Raw genomic sequence first — 15752 nt, 5'->3', positions numbered from 1 at the left:
GGGATGACCCTGATCCCCAGGGGAGACCTGTCACCCCACTGCAGCCTAGTTGCCAACTAGCCTGGCACATGACCCTACCGAGGAGGGATGGGGAGTTTTGTTTCCAGATCCAGACAAGTGGGGGGCGGGTGAACCCCCCCACACACTCTGCCCACAACCCAGTGACTGAGAGACACTGGAGCTCAGAGTCACCCTGGCAGTACCAACCGGGGAGGCAAAGAGAAGGACTTGCACACTGGCACTCAGCCTGGCACTAGGCAGAAGGGAGCCGCACCACACAGTGGGCTGAGGCGGAATGGAGATGGAGTAGCACAAAAATGCGGCCACTTCTGGGGTGGGACGCAGCTGCCGTTTAACATCCCGCAGCAACGTGGCCAAAAAAAAAAAAAAATCAAAGAAAACGTTGCATCTAGCTGAAGCCACAATGGGCGCCAGAACGTACCTCAAAGCTGGAACCTGGCCGGGACCCCTGATAGTTACAGGAGCGCCCAGGCTCCTCAGTGTCAGATGGGCACCGCCTGCGGGCGGCCCCGCGCACCCTGCACTGTACGGGGGTACGGACCCACAGAGAGGAACGCTGTCACTGGTACCGCTCCTGGGGTCTCCTCCCAGCCACACGCTGCTTGGCTTGCGCGAGCCGAGGGACCCCCAGCCATTCCTTCTCAGCCTGGGCATGGGAGGGGCGAGGGGGCAGAGCCAGGAGAGCCCAGAGGAGGAGGGGCACAGGGGACCAGCCCGGGAGAAACAAAGAGAGAAACGGGGCTGTAACGAGAGCCTGTCGCTATGGCAACTGGAGCCTGGCAGCAGAAAGCACCTGTGGGCGTCGAGAGCAGATGCTCGGGCGGGCAGCTGCCTCCCCCGCCCCTCGCCCAGCTGGGAAGCCCTCCGAGCACAGCACCCACCTCCCCCAGTGCTGCTTTCACAGCATGGGAGCAGGAGGATGCCCTGCCCCCTTCCAAGAGAGCAGCGCCCCCTGCTGGATCACCAAGGCCACGCCAATTCCCCACCTGCCTCCCATCCCGAGCCCACTCTGCCAGCGTCACTGGCCCAGCAGCTCCTCGGGCCAAAGACTCACCGACGACAGGTAATCCCGGCCCCAGTTCCTCTGGCAACCCCAGTCTTTGCGCAAACCCTGCAGCACTTCCATGGCCGCCACCTTGGCCTGGATCTGCGCCATGTCCGAGGGAGGGATGTTCTTCACGATCTGCCTGGCTCGCCACCTGCAGCGAGGGGAGGGGGCTCAGGGATCCTGGCTGCCCTGCTAGGCTCCTGGCCCACCCCTGAGCGCAGCGCCCTAGCCTCTAGGGGGCAGCCTCGCGCAACGCATCCCCCCCGGGCAGGCTGCGAGCCGGGGGCCTGCATTTGCTCTCCTCGGCTTATCGTAAAGCATCGTGCCCGGCTGCCACTGGGCATATCCTGTGGGGATGAAGCAATCACTGCCTACCAGTCAGCTGGGCACGGGCCGAGGCGTGGGGTAGCCAGGGGGCTGTGGGTCAGGAGCGAGGGGCATGGGCTGAGCTGGGGTGGCGGGGGACGGTTGCCAGGCTGCACTGTGGCTGATTCTAGCCTCGTCAGCGAGGGGCCCAGGGGGAGCAGGGCGTGCGTCCAGGGTGCCACCCCCCCGGCGTTACCTGCGGAAGAGCAGCTTGCTGTTCTCCTGGAACTGCATCAGCACCGCCGGTGGGTCGGGCCACTCCACGCTCTTGCCATAGTCGGCCATGCTGCGCACCGCCTGGAAGCGGTGCACCAGCTCCAGCAAGTATGTCTTCACCTTGAGCCGCTTGTAGTAACCCATGATGGTGTAGATGGCACGCAGGTACCGGCAGCGCCGCCGGGCCAGGGCCCCCCGCCACGCCTGGGACAGACACACAGACCCAGTCACAGATCTGCTGGCAGGGCCCCACATGCCAGCCCCCAGGACCCCACACCCAGTGCCCTGCGGCCATCAGGAGAAAACCCCACGTCCAGCGACTCTTGCGTTCAGAGCCACACAAACCATGGGGCCATCTCCAGCCCCACACCATGTCTCCTCTCTCTGCTGCAGGAGGATTCCAGAGCCCTTTACAAACCAGGCACATGGGGATCCCTCCACCCACCACCAAAGGGCAGCCACCTCTGGGGTGGGATGCAGCAGCTGTTTCGCACGTGGCAATGTCGCACAACCATTTAGGGCAGGAAGTGAAGGAGCTGTTGGCATTGACGTGAAAACGCAGAGGGAATGACGGCAGGAAAAAGGCAGCCCATAGCACAGTGGCTCTAGGGCCTGGGAGCCCAGCCTGGGCTGGCTGAAGAGTTTTGAACCAAACCTTCTACTATCAGAACCACAGGTGGCTCAGTCATGGGGAGAGGCTGTGGTGCATCATGGGAGATGTAGTCCGGGCAGAGGCACGGTCTGTAAGGGAGGACAGGGGTCTGGGGGCGCTGCGGGGGCCCAGGTGGACACAGGCTGGTGTTGATAAAAAAAAAAACCAACTTTGATGTTTCCCAATTGAAATGTTCTGGGATTTTTCATTGTACAAAAGTTTGGGGACAAACGCTGAGGAATCAGGATTTGGGGCGGGGCGGAAATTCCAGTTTCCCATCCGATTCTCCAGCGGCCACCCAGAGACACGCAGACTTGCTGGGGTGCCGGGGATTCCCTGCCAAGCCCCCTCCCCTCCACCCTGGGGGACCGGGCAGTGATGCAGATGCTGGCACACGGGCCCTGAGGACTCTGGGGCAGGCACTGACCATCAGCCCGTAACTGGGATGCTCCTGATATGACCAAGCAGCTCCCCAGCCAGACACTTCGTCGGCTGGCGGGAAATCTGCTAATGGCGCCACGTCCGTAGATAGTAACGGGGTCGGGGGCTGGCTCCCGCGGAGCAGCAGCTCCAGGGCAGCCAAGGAGGTTAGGGGGCGTGGAGTGGGGCAAGCACAGTCAGGGGACTGGACCCGCAGGGCACAGCGAGCACCTGGGGCCCAACCTCAGCACTGCACCCCTTCATCGGACCTCGCCTGCCAGCAACCCAGCTCCATTAGGTACCTGCCGGATCACGGGCAGTGCCCGCCCTTCCCTGCCCTCCCCCGTGCCCATGTCCTGACTCCTTCCCAGCGGTTCAGCGCCCGATGGGTGGCTGGGATCAGAAGATCCCGGTGCCCCGCTCGCTCTCACATGTGCTGAGAGGCTGCTGCCAGGCTGTGCTGAGCGTGGTGACAGCCGGGCAGGCTAATCCACAGCAGCTGATGGACTCTGACGTCCTTCTGACCCAGCACAGTCCCCATGGGAGTGGGGAGGGGCCATTCCCAGGTGCCAGGCAAAGCCATTGCCAGAGCAGGGTCTGTGGCACGGGGACATGGGAGGGATCAGACCGCAGCTCACCCCACCCACACGGCAAAGCCCCTGGGGGGCAGCTCTGGGGACGGACGTCCCCGGGTCCTGAGCACACGTGGCCCAACCTGGAGGGGCCTCTTCTCCACTGGCCTCCCTGCTGAGTTTGCTGCTCTTGGTGCCAGCTGTGCGGGGGGGTTCAGGACATGGACACGCCTCTACAGACTCGGCTCACAGAGGCCACCCAGCAGGCAGGTGGGGGCACCACCACCCTGGGACCCGTGCCCCGGCTGATGCCGCCACACCCCGTCCTACAGCGTGGGTGCTGGGAATGGCCGTAATACTTGGCCCTTCTCTAGCGCTGTCCGTGTGAGGATCTCGAAGCCTGTACAGACAGGAAAGAACAGTCGCTCACGTGGGAGCCTCACGCAGAGAGCACGACATCACACACACGGAGGGGATCACTTCTCTTTGCCTGGGGGGGGCGGGTAGAGCAGCTCAGCAACACCCCTCCAGCACCCCCTCACCTTCTGCAGCAGGAGCACGATGATGGGGATGAGCTGGGCCCGCTCCTGCTCCAGGCAGAAGAGGGTCTGGGGCATGCGGATGAAGAGCTTGGTGTGGCCATAGGCCACGTCATCCTGGAAGCCGTGCTGGTTGATGAGGGCCTGTGTGGCCTCCTGGTCCGTGGGCATGAGGTGGTTGGGCCACGTGTACTCGCAGGTCATCTTATACCTGAGCATTGAGACAGCAAGGTCCTGAGCACGGAGAGCAGCCGGGCTGGCCTCCAGGGAAGGGGCAGCTCTGACCCATGGTGGGGACCGGGGTCAGGACGGAGCAGGAAGGGGAGGTGCAGCACAGGGCAGCAGGATCATAGAAGATCGGGGTTGGAAGGGACCTCAGGAGGTCATCTAGTCCAACCCCCTGCTCAAAGCAGGACCAATCCCCAACTAAATCATCCCAGCCAGGGCTTTGTCAAGCCTGACCTTAAAAACCTCTAAGGAAGGAGATTCCACCACCTCCCTAGGAAACGCATTCCAGTGTTTCACCACCCTCCTACTGAAAAAGTTTTTCCTAATATCCAACCTAAACCTCCCCCACTGCAACTTGAGACCATTACTCCTTGTTCTGTCATCTGCTACCATTGAGAACAGTCTAGAGCCATCCTCTTTGGAACCCCCTTTCAGGTAGTTGAAAGCAGCTATCAAATCCCCCCTCATTCTTCTCTTCTGCAGACTAAACAATCCCAGTTCCCTCAGCCTCTCCTCATAAGTCATGTGTTCCAGTCCCCTAAGCATTTTTGTTGCCCTTCGCTGGACTCTCTCCAATTTATCCACATCCTTCTTGTAGTGTGGGGCCCAAAACTGGACACAGTACTCCGGATGAGGCCTCACCAATGTTGAATCGAGGGGAACGATCACGTCCCTCGATCTGCTGGCAATGCCCCTACTTATGCAGCCCCAAATCAGGATGGGGTGGGATAGCCAGGAGCCAATGGTGGCAGGACGGGGAGGTGCAGCTGGGCCAGCTGGAGCGGGAAGGGGAGGCTCCGCAGAGGGCAGCAGGGAGCTACGGTGTTGGGCCAGGGTGGCTGGGCCAGGGGAAGCAGGATGGGGCAGGAGGGCCAGCGGGGGCAGGTACCTGAGCAGGAAGCGGCCGTAGGGCTGCCGGTAGGCGAAGCCGGCCCGCCGGACCCGCACGTTCTCCAGCAGGCCCAGATACTCCACCTGGTGGCGGCAGCGCTCGGCGTCGAAGAGCAGCGGCGACTTCTGGTCGTTGGGCTTGATGCAGCGCACGTAGTACGGCTCCTGGGGGGAGAGGGGGGTGTCACTGAAACCGTGGGAGGGGCCCTCGAGCGGCTGCTGGGACCGTGGCTCTGGGGCAAGGGACTGAGGCTCTGGAGAGGGGATGCCAGTGCAGGGGGTGTCGGGAGGAGCCCCCAGGATGGCTGGGCAGGGAGCGGGGGGAGCGGTGCCAGGCCAGGTCGTATGTGGGGACGAGTGGGGAAGGACCCCAGGGCTGGCGGGAGGGGAGAGGAGGGGTCACCTGCTTTAGGAATGAGTAGGTGCCCCTCGAGGCCTCTGTCTCCAGAGACCCACCCACGAGAAGCCTGGGAAAGGCAGGGCGGCCCCAGGGGATCCCCCCGCTGCAGGGTGAGCCGAGGGGCGCTGACGGGGCTGGCTGCCCAGGGCCAGCCAAAGAGTGGGGCAGGGGGCTGGACTTGGGGCCCGCCAGGCGCTGGGAAGTGGAGGTGCAGGCGGAAGCCCCGCAGGGCTGGGACAGCGGCAGGGTGCGCTTGGGGCCTGGGTGTGAGCCTTGCCGCCCCAGAGGGGAAACGTGCCCCTCCAAGGGGAGCGACAGGGTGAGCCCAAATGGCTCTGTGGCTCCACAGAGAGCGCCTGGCCTGGGCTCTGCCGGCCACACCGCCAAGCCCAGGGCCAATCGTGTGCCGCAGCACACACACTATCCAGCAGGGGGCGGTGACGCTCACCCCCCCACACCCCCACATGTCTCTTCACAGGGGCACAGCGCAGGCAGCATCTATCTGTGGTCTGGGCAGCCGGGTAATTTCAGAGCTTTGGGGCCTGAGAAACAACTATCACTGCTGAGGCTGCAGTTTGGCTCCAATAAGAGAACCAGCCAGGCCTGGCCCATCCCCGCCCCCTCAGCATGGTCCATCCCTGTCCCCTTGGCATGCCCGGGCCACGTGTGAGCAGGGAAAAGGGATGAAATGGGAATTTTCTGTAATATTTTTATGATGCCACTGCGTGCCTCAGTTTCCCCTATAGCTTGCGCAGTTACTTAGTGGGCAGAAGGGACTGTGTGCTCTCAGGACAGGCCGCCAGATAGAGGTATGACCGTCACCCAGCTGTCTGAGCCAGGCTGGGGCGTTAAAAACGACTGGCCAAGGCTGACCGATGGAAAATCTGAGAAGACGATGGCAAAGCCAATCACCAGGCCACTGAGGCCTGGTGACCAAGGACCCAGAGGGAGGGGGATTTCCCCACCTCTCCACAGGGAAGCTGGAGAACAAGGCCCGGGAAGGTGTGAGCTGGAAGGCCTCGGTGATCTCAGCTGGGAGCTGACCATGGCGGGCAGATGGAGACAGAGCCGGGGCTCAGCACTGGGCTGACCAAACTGGTCTAGGCTTTAACCTGCAGCTCTCTGGGCTGAGCTAAGGGTTGCTAGGCTGCATGCCAGGCAACCAGTGCCCGTTCTGACAGCGCCGTGTAAACGGCACTGCCCGCGCTTGGCCAGGCGTGTTAGCCCCTGCAGAGTGGGCAGGTCTCCCTCAGTTCAGCTTGGCTGGACTCACTGAGCAGAGCTCATGGGGGTGCTGGAGGCCCAGAGGTTCAGGCTCGAAGGGGCTGAGGGTGCATGACCAACCCTGGCGGAAGAGCGAGAGCCCCGGAGTGCGGCACACTGAAGGGTTCCTCCTAGACACCGCTCCAAAGCTGGGGGTGTAGCCCCGACCCCGTGGATACAGGCCCCGGGGACTGTCACAGCCCCAGCCCCACTCAGCTCCCCACGAGCATGGTTCAGAACTCACCGAGGGGGAGGGGGCAACCAGAGGAAACTCATGAACCTGGCCGTGGGCAGCCAGGGGCAGTCCCAGGGAAGCCGCAGGCAGTGCCTCACCTGTGTTCCCCAACTGAAGTGCAGCCCCCCACTCTCAAAGCAGCCAGGTGGTGCCAAGAGAGATCTGGAGAGGACGGGTGCCCGTGAGGGACAACACCCCCGTCCCTAGGGCAGTCAGGGCCGGGGGAGAGTGTCTCCCCTAGCCTTTCGGGGTGCTGCTGCAGGGAGAAGAGGGGCCAGCTGAGGGCACTGTGAGCTCCTGCGAGCCCTGCCCACCCCACCGCTCCGGTCCTGCCCTGGATGCACAGTGCCAACCTGCTCCGAATGCCCCATGGGAGCTCCCTGGGCAGGGCGGTGGGGGCATCGTCTTGGGGCAGGCTGTGCTGTACGCGGCTGGCCAGTGTGTGTGTCACCACTGCCCTCTGCTAGACAGATCAGAACTGCTCAGCTGTGTGTCATAAGCCCCACACTGCTGGAAGGGATTCTCCTGTAGCTCAGATGGTAGGGGCTGTGTTGTGGGAGCAGGGGGGCCACTTCACAGCTGTCCCCATGGTGCTCTCATGGCTTACAGTGTGCAGCCCAGTGCAACATGCTGTTACAATATCAGCCGGGACAGTGTTTCCTTCTGGCCCGATGGATGGGAGAAGTGCTGCAGCCATGGGACAGGGACAGGCGGCTCCTCCGCTCCAGCTGGGTCGATCCAGGAGACATAATCACGGCTCTGAGCCTCGCTGCAGCTCACACAGGAGCTAAATTTGGTTGAGACATCAGCTTGCCAGTGACAGCATCAGCAGCAGATGCCCAGGCAGAGCTAATGAGCAGCTAGAGAAGCGGGGAGTGAGGAACAGTCAACCCAGCACCGTCCAGGGCTTGTGTTCTCCAGTGCCAGGCTCAGCCCAGCCCTCCTCCCACACCTGTGCCACAAGCCCGAGCCAAGTCCCATCCCCACGGCCAGCCCAGCAGCCAAACAAGTGCCAGCTAGCTAGGGGTGTCTCCATGCATGTGTGGGTCTGCTTTAGTGTGCGTACATGGATAGTGTGCGTCCCTGTGTGCATCCATCGCACATATACACCTCCATGGCTGTGTGTCTCTCGCTCTAAGTCTGCGTGGATCCATGCAGGTATGGCTGGGTGGCCACGTGTCTACATGTCACGTCTGTGCATACATCTCCGCCTGCCTGGCTATGTCTGGCTGGGGATGCATCCAGACATGTGCCTCTCTCTGCATGCCTCTGCCCATGTCTGTCTGGGTGGCTCCGCGCCAGCCTGGATCCACGTGCACGTCTGTCTGGTCCAGCGACACACATCTGGGCTCCCCGCCCCCAACTCTCTCCTTGGCTCCCTCCCCCGCCTCTCACTACTTCTCTTCCTACCGAGGGCTAATTTTAGCTGCTGCAGCTTCTGGGAGCAGGTTCCCGATCAGAAATGGGAGCAAATGCCAAATGATTCATGGGTATTATTCACTGCTGCCCGTTGCCAAGGCAGCTGGGGTCTCCGCGTGTCTCCACTCAGCCAGACACACGCGCTCCCCTTTAAATCAGTTCTTTATCCTTGCGGTGAAACAACCAAAGGAAACAGCTAATTGAATGGAGCGTGTGCAAGCTGTGGCCGGGGCAGAGGGTCGGTGGAGGGCAGGACCGGGTCAGGGCTGGGGGATGCTGCTGTTCAGAATTGGCTAAACTGGCCAATCTGCCACTTGGCTTTGGCTAAGAACCAGCAGGCAGCCTCTGTCGGGGCCCTCTCAGGGGCCCTCAGCTGCTGAGTGAGCCAGGATTCGCACTCAGACCTGGTTGACCTGCAGGAATCAAACCCACAGGTGGCTACACTCCAGGGGCTAACAGTGCCCTCTTAGGAGCTGGCCCTTTAAGAAGCCCGGGTGGAGCTACTCATCAGTTAGCCAATCAAATGACCCACAGGAGCAGCGGGCCAATCCGGGGAGGGAAGGGAGCAGCCTCAGAGGGCAGAGGCAGGTAGAAGACCTGGTTCCTGGGAAGGGAGGCCCTCGTGGCACTCAACAGCTCCCCCTCTGGCAGGAGCAAGCATGGCATGCTCCCAGACCTCATCCATCCGGGGCTCTCCCACCGTCACACGGGGACGAGGGCAGAAGGATGGGGGGAACCATCCAGCTGTCTCGCCCCTGCCCAATCACCACAGCACCCAGCCACCAAGCAAGCTCACAGGCTGCCGGGGAGCAGAGCGGGTGGGAGATATATGGCTGGGTGTCCTGCCGGCCAGCCATGCTGCCACCCGTGGGGGGTGGCTTAGAGAAGCTGGGCAGGGAGGGGGCCGCGGGGTGGCGGCTCTGTGACTGGAGGGGTCAGTGTAGGACGGGCGAGGAGCAGGGCCTCGGAGGTGCACTAGGGGCAGCCTAGGCGTGTGGGGCTGGAAATGCCAGGAGGCCTGCCCCTCTCCTGGGATTTGGGCCCTTCGGGGACAGGGCACTCCAGGAAGCGCCCAGGTGGCAGACATATTTGGGAAGGGAGGTGCAGGGACACTGTTACAGCATAACCCCAAATGCCAAGCCTGGATCCAGGTTCTGGCCTGAGAGCCGGAGCCTTCCCCTCCGAACGGCTGTTCAGAACTCCCTGAGATCTGGGAGAGGCTGGATCCCGAACCTCAGCCTGCCTGGGCTTGGCTCTGCCTGCTAAGGGACACAGAATCCAGCCTGGAACCGGGGGGAGGCCCCGGGCCCAGACCTATCTCGGGGTATCCCACCTTTGCCAATCTCCCATCCCTACATGCAGCCAGTGGCCACCATGGACCTAGGCAAGCTCTGTGGCTGTGTAGGGCCCTGCTTGCCGCATGACACTGGCCCCAGGAGCCGAGCGCCCCGACTCCCCTGGGAAGGTCCTTCCAGGCTCCCAGTCCAGACACAGGAGGCGGCTAGAGGCCAAGGAGCATCTCCTGTGGGTGTACGGCAGGAGGTGGGAGGAGGCAGCCCAGGGAGGGCGTTGGGGGGGGAACCCCCTTGCAGGTGGGGTATCCTATTGTTCAGTCACATTGGACACTGTGGGACCTCTGGCCAGCCCTGCTCACTGCCAGCAGCAGCCAGAGGGTCCTGGTGAAGCAGATGACCAAGGAGGAGCCGGGGTGGGGTGGGGGGTTACCTTGGAGGCCAGGTTCTCCACCAGCGCCACCATGGAGTTCTTGAAGAGGGTGGCAGCCGTCAGGGGGCGCTTGGTCACCTCGGTGATGCTGACCTCGCCCTCTGGCCACATGTCCCTTAGGACAGGGTCCGTGCTGGGGAGAGATCGTCAAGGAGCATGAGGGGCCGGGAAGCCGATGGTCAAGGACAGGGACACCAGGGTGAAGGGAGAGCACGGGCCCCGTTCGTCTCTGCTGTCCAGGGAGTTACTGCAGGCAGAAGACTTTTGTGGGGAGCTCCCCTCCCGTCCCCTATATTCCCTCCAGCCTCCTGGGCCTTTGCCTGGACCCAGAGCAAGGGTCCCTGGTGCCAGGAGAGACACAGGGGGAGCAGGATCCTGAGATGGAAACGGGCCACAGGGCCCAGATCCTGATCCAAGGCTCCCCAGGTAGAGCCACTGAGGTGGTTCGTTTAAAGGAAGGGCGCCACCCACTGGCATAGAGGAAGGTGCAGCGCTGCCCAGGAGTTAGGAAGCTCCATAAGGCTGCTGTTGCCCTGTGCAAAATTGGCCTCCCATGTACGGCTATCAACGGCGAGGGAACCCAGCCAGGGTTTGGATCCTGTCCCAACTGCCCCCAGGCTGTTCCAGCTCCAGGAGCTCCCAGCCCATTATTGCTCCCCTCTGCCTCCTGGGTTCAGTCAAGGGAACAGGACTCAGAGCCCCTCCCGCTGGACAAAGCCGGCCCACTGCTTGCCAATGGGCGGCCTGCGGGAGACGAGTCAGGGCTGTTCCTGGCTCCGGTGCCCATCCTCACAGTTAGACCCCTCGTTGGGAGCCTCGGCAGGGAGCCTGAGGGCTAACTGGCCTCGAGACCGAGGTCCCTGCTAGGTCATGGCCGAGACACCCTGGTGGGGGCAGCTGCCTGCACCGTACCTGCTCTGTGGCTCGACAGGGGAGGCATGTCTCAGGGCAGCCAGGCTGAGCCCTTTCTGCAGCACCAGACCCCCTGATCCCGCAGAATCTCTCCTGCTGCGGCTCTCGCTCCCTCTCCAGAGCTGAGGCTCGGAGGCCAGCCCCATGTGCCCGGTGAGGCTCAGCCCCCTGGGCGTGCAGCAGGCCTCCGGAGCCCTCACCTGTTGTACATCAGCCGCTTGAAATCTTGGAAGAGGGTGTCCTTGTTCTTGTCGATAAACCCCTCCACCGAGTACCTGCAATTCAGAGCAACGGGGGCACGGTCACCTCCAACCCCAGCTGCTCCCCTGTGCTATGGGGAGGCAGGTGCTGTCCCTCCACTCAGACCCCTCAGCCCGGGATGGGCTGCAGCTGGGATCCTGCTAGGGCAGACACGGGGAGGGGAGGAAGGGGCTGGTGGTTATCGCACCATGGGGGTTTTGCCACTAAAAATTATTGTGGCACCCTTAAGGCTTAAAAGGAGCAGTGTCCTCACAGGCACATTTTGAAACGGTGGCACCTGGGTCACCTGGTCATGCAGGGAGCGTCCGGTTTTGCATCCTGCCACACTTGGTGTCCTGAGCATGCACCCATAACCCCCTTGGTCCACACTGCAGCCTCCCCCCACACACACACCCTGGGGGATGGGGAGGAGGCTGCCCTCACCCTAGAGAGGTGGCTGACTCGAGCTGCCCAAACGGACGCTAAAGTTCCCGTGGGAGGTCTGCAAAGAGTCAGAGAGGACCCCGGCGTCCTGGAAGCCGTTCCCTCCCCCCGACCGAGCAGGTTCCAGCAACCCAGGGCCGTGCGTGAAAGATTGCTGATTGCCTTTGCCCACGCAGAGTCAGAGCTCCAGGGAAGAGCTGGACGGGGCTGGAGAGAGGGTGACGTGACGGGACTGACACCCCCCAATGGCCGAGGGATTCCCCTGAGACCCTCCTCTCCTTTACCCTCCCACTGCAAACACACACACACACTCACCCACGTACAAACACACATACACACACTCCTTCCAGATCCCCCCCGATGTGCAATCGCGCACACACGTGTGCACATGCATAACCCCCTCAGGGAGACACTCGTGCCCACACGCACACCCCCAACATATCACACATATGCGTGTGCACAAGCACGGCCCCTAGGGAGACGCACTCCCCCCAGGTGCACAGCCAGCGATGCCCGCTCCTGCCCAGCCCTGCGTTCCCACCCCCAGGGAGCCAAGCGCACATGGCCCGGGGCCTGTGCTTGCTCCCCATACCAAAGCTGTGGGCTTGACTCCTCTGCCTGACTCAAGATCCCCTGACACAGGGCGCAGGCCTCCCCCCTGCCCAGCTAACAATGAGCCTTGAAATCTCTGAGCAAGCAGCCCTGCGGAGGCGGCCCTCCTTGTGAACGGCAATGCAGCACCGCAAGGGGCTGTGGGGGCAGCCTCCCCCATGTGCCTGCGTCAGGAGGCTCCTGTGCCCCAGCCGGCTCCTCGCACACTCATCTCCCCTTCTAGGCTCGGAGTTGAAGTCCACCCGGACACCCCTCCCCCCGAGAGACGCCTGGTCCGGGCTAGGAGGAGGCTGGACTGTGAGGGCCCCTGGGATCAGCGGCGGGAGGCATTTGGGATCTGCCCAGAATTTCACAGGACAGTCCCTCGCCCGGCCAGCCTAGCTCCGGGCCCAGAGCCCAGCACATCCTGGCGCAGGGAGGGGAGAGGCCCGGGGAGCCTGCCCCCAGAGCAGCACACTGGGCCAGAGACAAGACCAATTTCAGTGGGGCCTGGAAAAGAGCCGCACACGAGCTGGGGAATGGCGGGCCTGGGGGAAAGGGGCTGAGAACTAGCTGCAGAGCGTGGCGAGGGGCTAGCAGCGGGGTCTGCTAGCGAGGGAAAGCCACGAACCTGCCGAGAGGGTCATGTAGCTGCCGAGAGCCGTGGAGAGAAAGAGCAGAACATGTCAGCGCTTGCTGCCCGTGAGCCCAGCCAAGCTGGGGGGAAGTCTCCTGAGGGGGCAGGGGGAGCCCCTGGCTTTGACTGGAGGATACAGGCCAAAAGCTTGCCAAGGGGCCGGGGATCTGAGCTTTGCCTGGAGAGGCCTCAGAGGGGCCAAATCTGGCCTGGTTTCCAAGAGGGCTGAGCAGTCACCTGCCGAGAAACCAACCCCTTGGGGGTGTCTGCAGGTGGAAATCCTGTCCAGTGTGCAGGGCACAATCCTGCCCACCTGCCCGAGTGGGGTCCCTCCTCAGCCTGCCCGGCTCAGTCTCTCACCCCCTGCAGACAGGTACTAAGCTGTGACGATGTGACTCAGCAGGGAGGGGGGAGTGTTGACCTGGGAATGTGCCCTGGGGATGGGAGTCCTGAGAGCCTGTCACCTGAGCCAGGAGGGGGAGGGGGAGGTAACACCTCTGCCCGGGAATGTGAACAGAGGCTGCAGCAGGGAACCTGCGGGGTGAGTTGAGTTGGCAGTTTGGAGGCTGGGGGGAGGAACACAGGGAACCCCAGGGCTGGGGTCTAAGCTCCCTGCTCCCCCAGAAGGACGTGATTGAGGGGTCCTGGTTGTACCCACAAGCTCTGTTGTGGACTGTGTTCCTGTTGTCCAATAAACCTTCTGTTTTACTGGCTGGCTGAGAGTCTCAGTGGATCCCAGGAAGAGGGGTGCAGGGCCTGGACTCCCCCACACTCCGTGACAACTGGTGGCAGCGGTGGGATCTACTGCACCCCGTGAACGGCGCTTCCTGCAGTAAGTGACTGGGGAACAGTAAAACGAAGGGGAATTGACGGGGACCAGGCGTGCTGAAGATTCAGAGACGGTTTCGGGGGGCGGTTAACCCCTGGGAATGTGTGACCAGAGAGAAAGACTTTTGCAGTAACAGGGTCCCCCGGGGGATTGCAGCGAGCAGTCCCAGGGGCGGAGGAGTCTGCAGCTCGACCCTGGCAAAGAGGTGGTGACCTCAAGAAGGACTGGCACACTAAGGGCTTTTCCTGGAAACCGTGGGAAGCTGCCCGGCCTGCGAGTGGCCAGCAGGGAGATGTACGCTAAACGCCTTAAGAGTGACCTGGTGGAGCTGTGCAGGCAGAGGGGGCTGCGCATCGGGAGGTCCACCAAGGAACAACTGATTGCCCAGTTGGAGGAGAGGGATCGCTTGGATGACCCGATCCCTATCCCTGAGGGGAGCCGCCCGGCAGACGCAGCGTGGGCCCTGGGGCCTGACCGGGCTGGGAGGGGTCAGACTGCTGCCGAGGACATCCCGAGACCCTTCCTACCTATGTCTGGGGGAGGGGTTGGGGGAAGCCCAGCGAATACCGAGGGCACCCTGACCCCAGCACCCAGCAGGGGATCCTCCCGGCGGAGCTCCCCATCCCTGGAGCGGAGGCGGCTGGAATGGGAGAGGGAGATGAAAATGAGGGAGCTGGAGGATCATGAAAAACAACGTCAACATGAGCAGGAGGAGAAGGAGAAACAACGTCAACATGAGCGCCAGGAGAAGGAGAAACAAAGACAGCACGAACTGGAGCTGGCCAGGCTGAAGAGCAGTGGGGCCCCGGCTGTGGTGAGTGAGGGGGGACCCAAGACTGCAAGGAACTTTGATAAGTGCTTCCTGGCCCAGCGGAAGGAGGGGGAGGACATAGATAGCTTCCTGACGGCCTTTGAGAATGCCTGTGAGCTGCACAGGGTTGACCCTGCAGACAGGCTCCAGTTTCTCACCCCCTTACTGGACCCCAAAGCCGTGGAGGTGTACAGCCGGATGACAGGGCCGGAGGCAGGGGACTATGAACTGTTCAAACAGGCCCTGCTCCGTGAGTTTGGGCTGACCCCCGAGATGTACCGGAGAAGGTTCCGGAGTCAGCGTAAAACGCCTGAGGTCACCTACCTACAACTGGCCAACCGGATGCAGGGATATGCCCGCAAGTGGACAGCGGGGGCCCGAGCTAAAGAGGACCTGCTTGACCTAATTGTACTGGAGCAGCTGTATGAACAGTGCCCTTCCGACCTGAGGCTGTGGTTGGTGGACAAAAAGCTCGAGAACCCCCAGCACGCAGGGCAGCTGGCCGACGAGTTTGTGAACAGTCGGTCAGGGGGTAGCCGGGAGGAGTCCCAAAAGAACAGGCCCCCCCCGATGCAGAGAGAGAGTCACCAGGGGGCCTCCCAGCGGGGAAATAGGGAGAACCCCCTCCCAAGGGGAACGCCTGGCGTCGGGCCCCTCCGACCCGCTCGAGGGGACCAACGTGACCTGAGCTGCTATCACTGTGGCCAGAGAGGCCACGTACGGTCCCAGTGCCCTGGGCTCAGGGACAAACTGAGCAGACCCAACCTACCCAGGGTTAACTGGGTAGGGACCCAGCTGGACGAGGGGCAGACGACTCAGGCAAGGGGGGCTGCCAGTTTACCACCTGCCCCGGAGGGAAGAGTACCCCAGGCCAGCTCCACCAGAGGGCTGGAGGCTCTGGACTCAGGGCGCTCAGTTTACAGGGTGGGCGCGGGGCTGTCCCTCCGGAGAGAGTGCCTTGTTCCCCTGGAGGTGGATGGGAGGAAGGTCAATGGATACTGGGATACGGGTGCGGAGGTGACGCTGGCCCGGCCCGAGGTGGTGGCCCCAGATCGGGTGGTGCCCAACACCTACCTGACCCTGACAGGGGTGGGTGGGACCCCATTTAAGGTGCCCGTGGCAAGGGTACACCTGAAATGGGGGGCCAAGGAGGGCCACAAGGATGTGGGGGTACACCACCATTTGCCCACTGAAGTTTTGATGGGGGGAGACCTAGAGGACTGGCCAAGCAAGCCCCAGACCGCCCTGGTTGTGACCCGTAGCCAGAGCCGGCGAGGGCCACTGCTCCCTGAC

At 62.6% G+C, this 15752-nt stretch overlaps 1 protein-coding gene across 1 annotated transcript in view; it reads right to left on the bottom strand.

The window, feature by feature from the left end:
- Nucleotides 1-15752, bottom strand: part of MYO1G (myosin IG) — a 71045-nt gene that overhangs the window by 30312 nt on the left and 24981 nt on the right. The window contains exons 13-18 of the mRNA XM_048837312.2: nt 11108-11182; nt 9996-10128; nt 4952-5118; nt 3838-4045; nt 1632-1855; nt 1076-1220 (exon numbers count right to left, since the gene is read on the bottom strand). Of these exons, the coding sequence (XP_048693269.2) occupies nt 1076-1220; nt 1632-1855; nt 3838-4045; nt 4952-5118; nt 9996-10128; nt 11108-11182 (952 nt within the window). The remainder of the gene's footprint in view (nt 1-1075; nt 1221-1631; nt 1856-3837; nt 4046-4951; nt 5119-9995; nt 10129-11107; nt 11183-15752) is intronic.

The sequence above is a fragment of the Caretta caretta genome, chromosome 2 (genome assembly GCF_965140235.1).
Source record: "Caretta caretta isolate rCarCar2 chromosome 2, rCarCar1.hap1, whole genome shotgun sequence".
In the NCBI taxonomy this organism is placed as follows: Eukaryota; Metazoa; Chordata; order Testudines; family Cheloniidae; genus Caretta; species Caretta caretta.
Note: the sequence above shows the minus strand (reverse complement) of the source record. Positions and strands in the feature narration are given on the sequence as shown.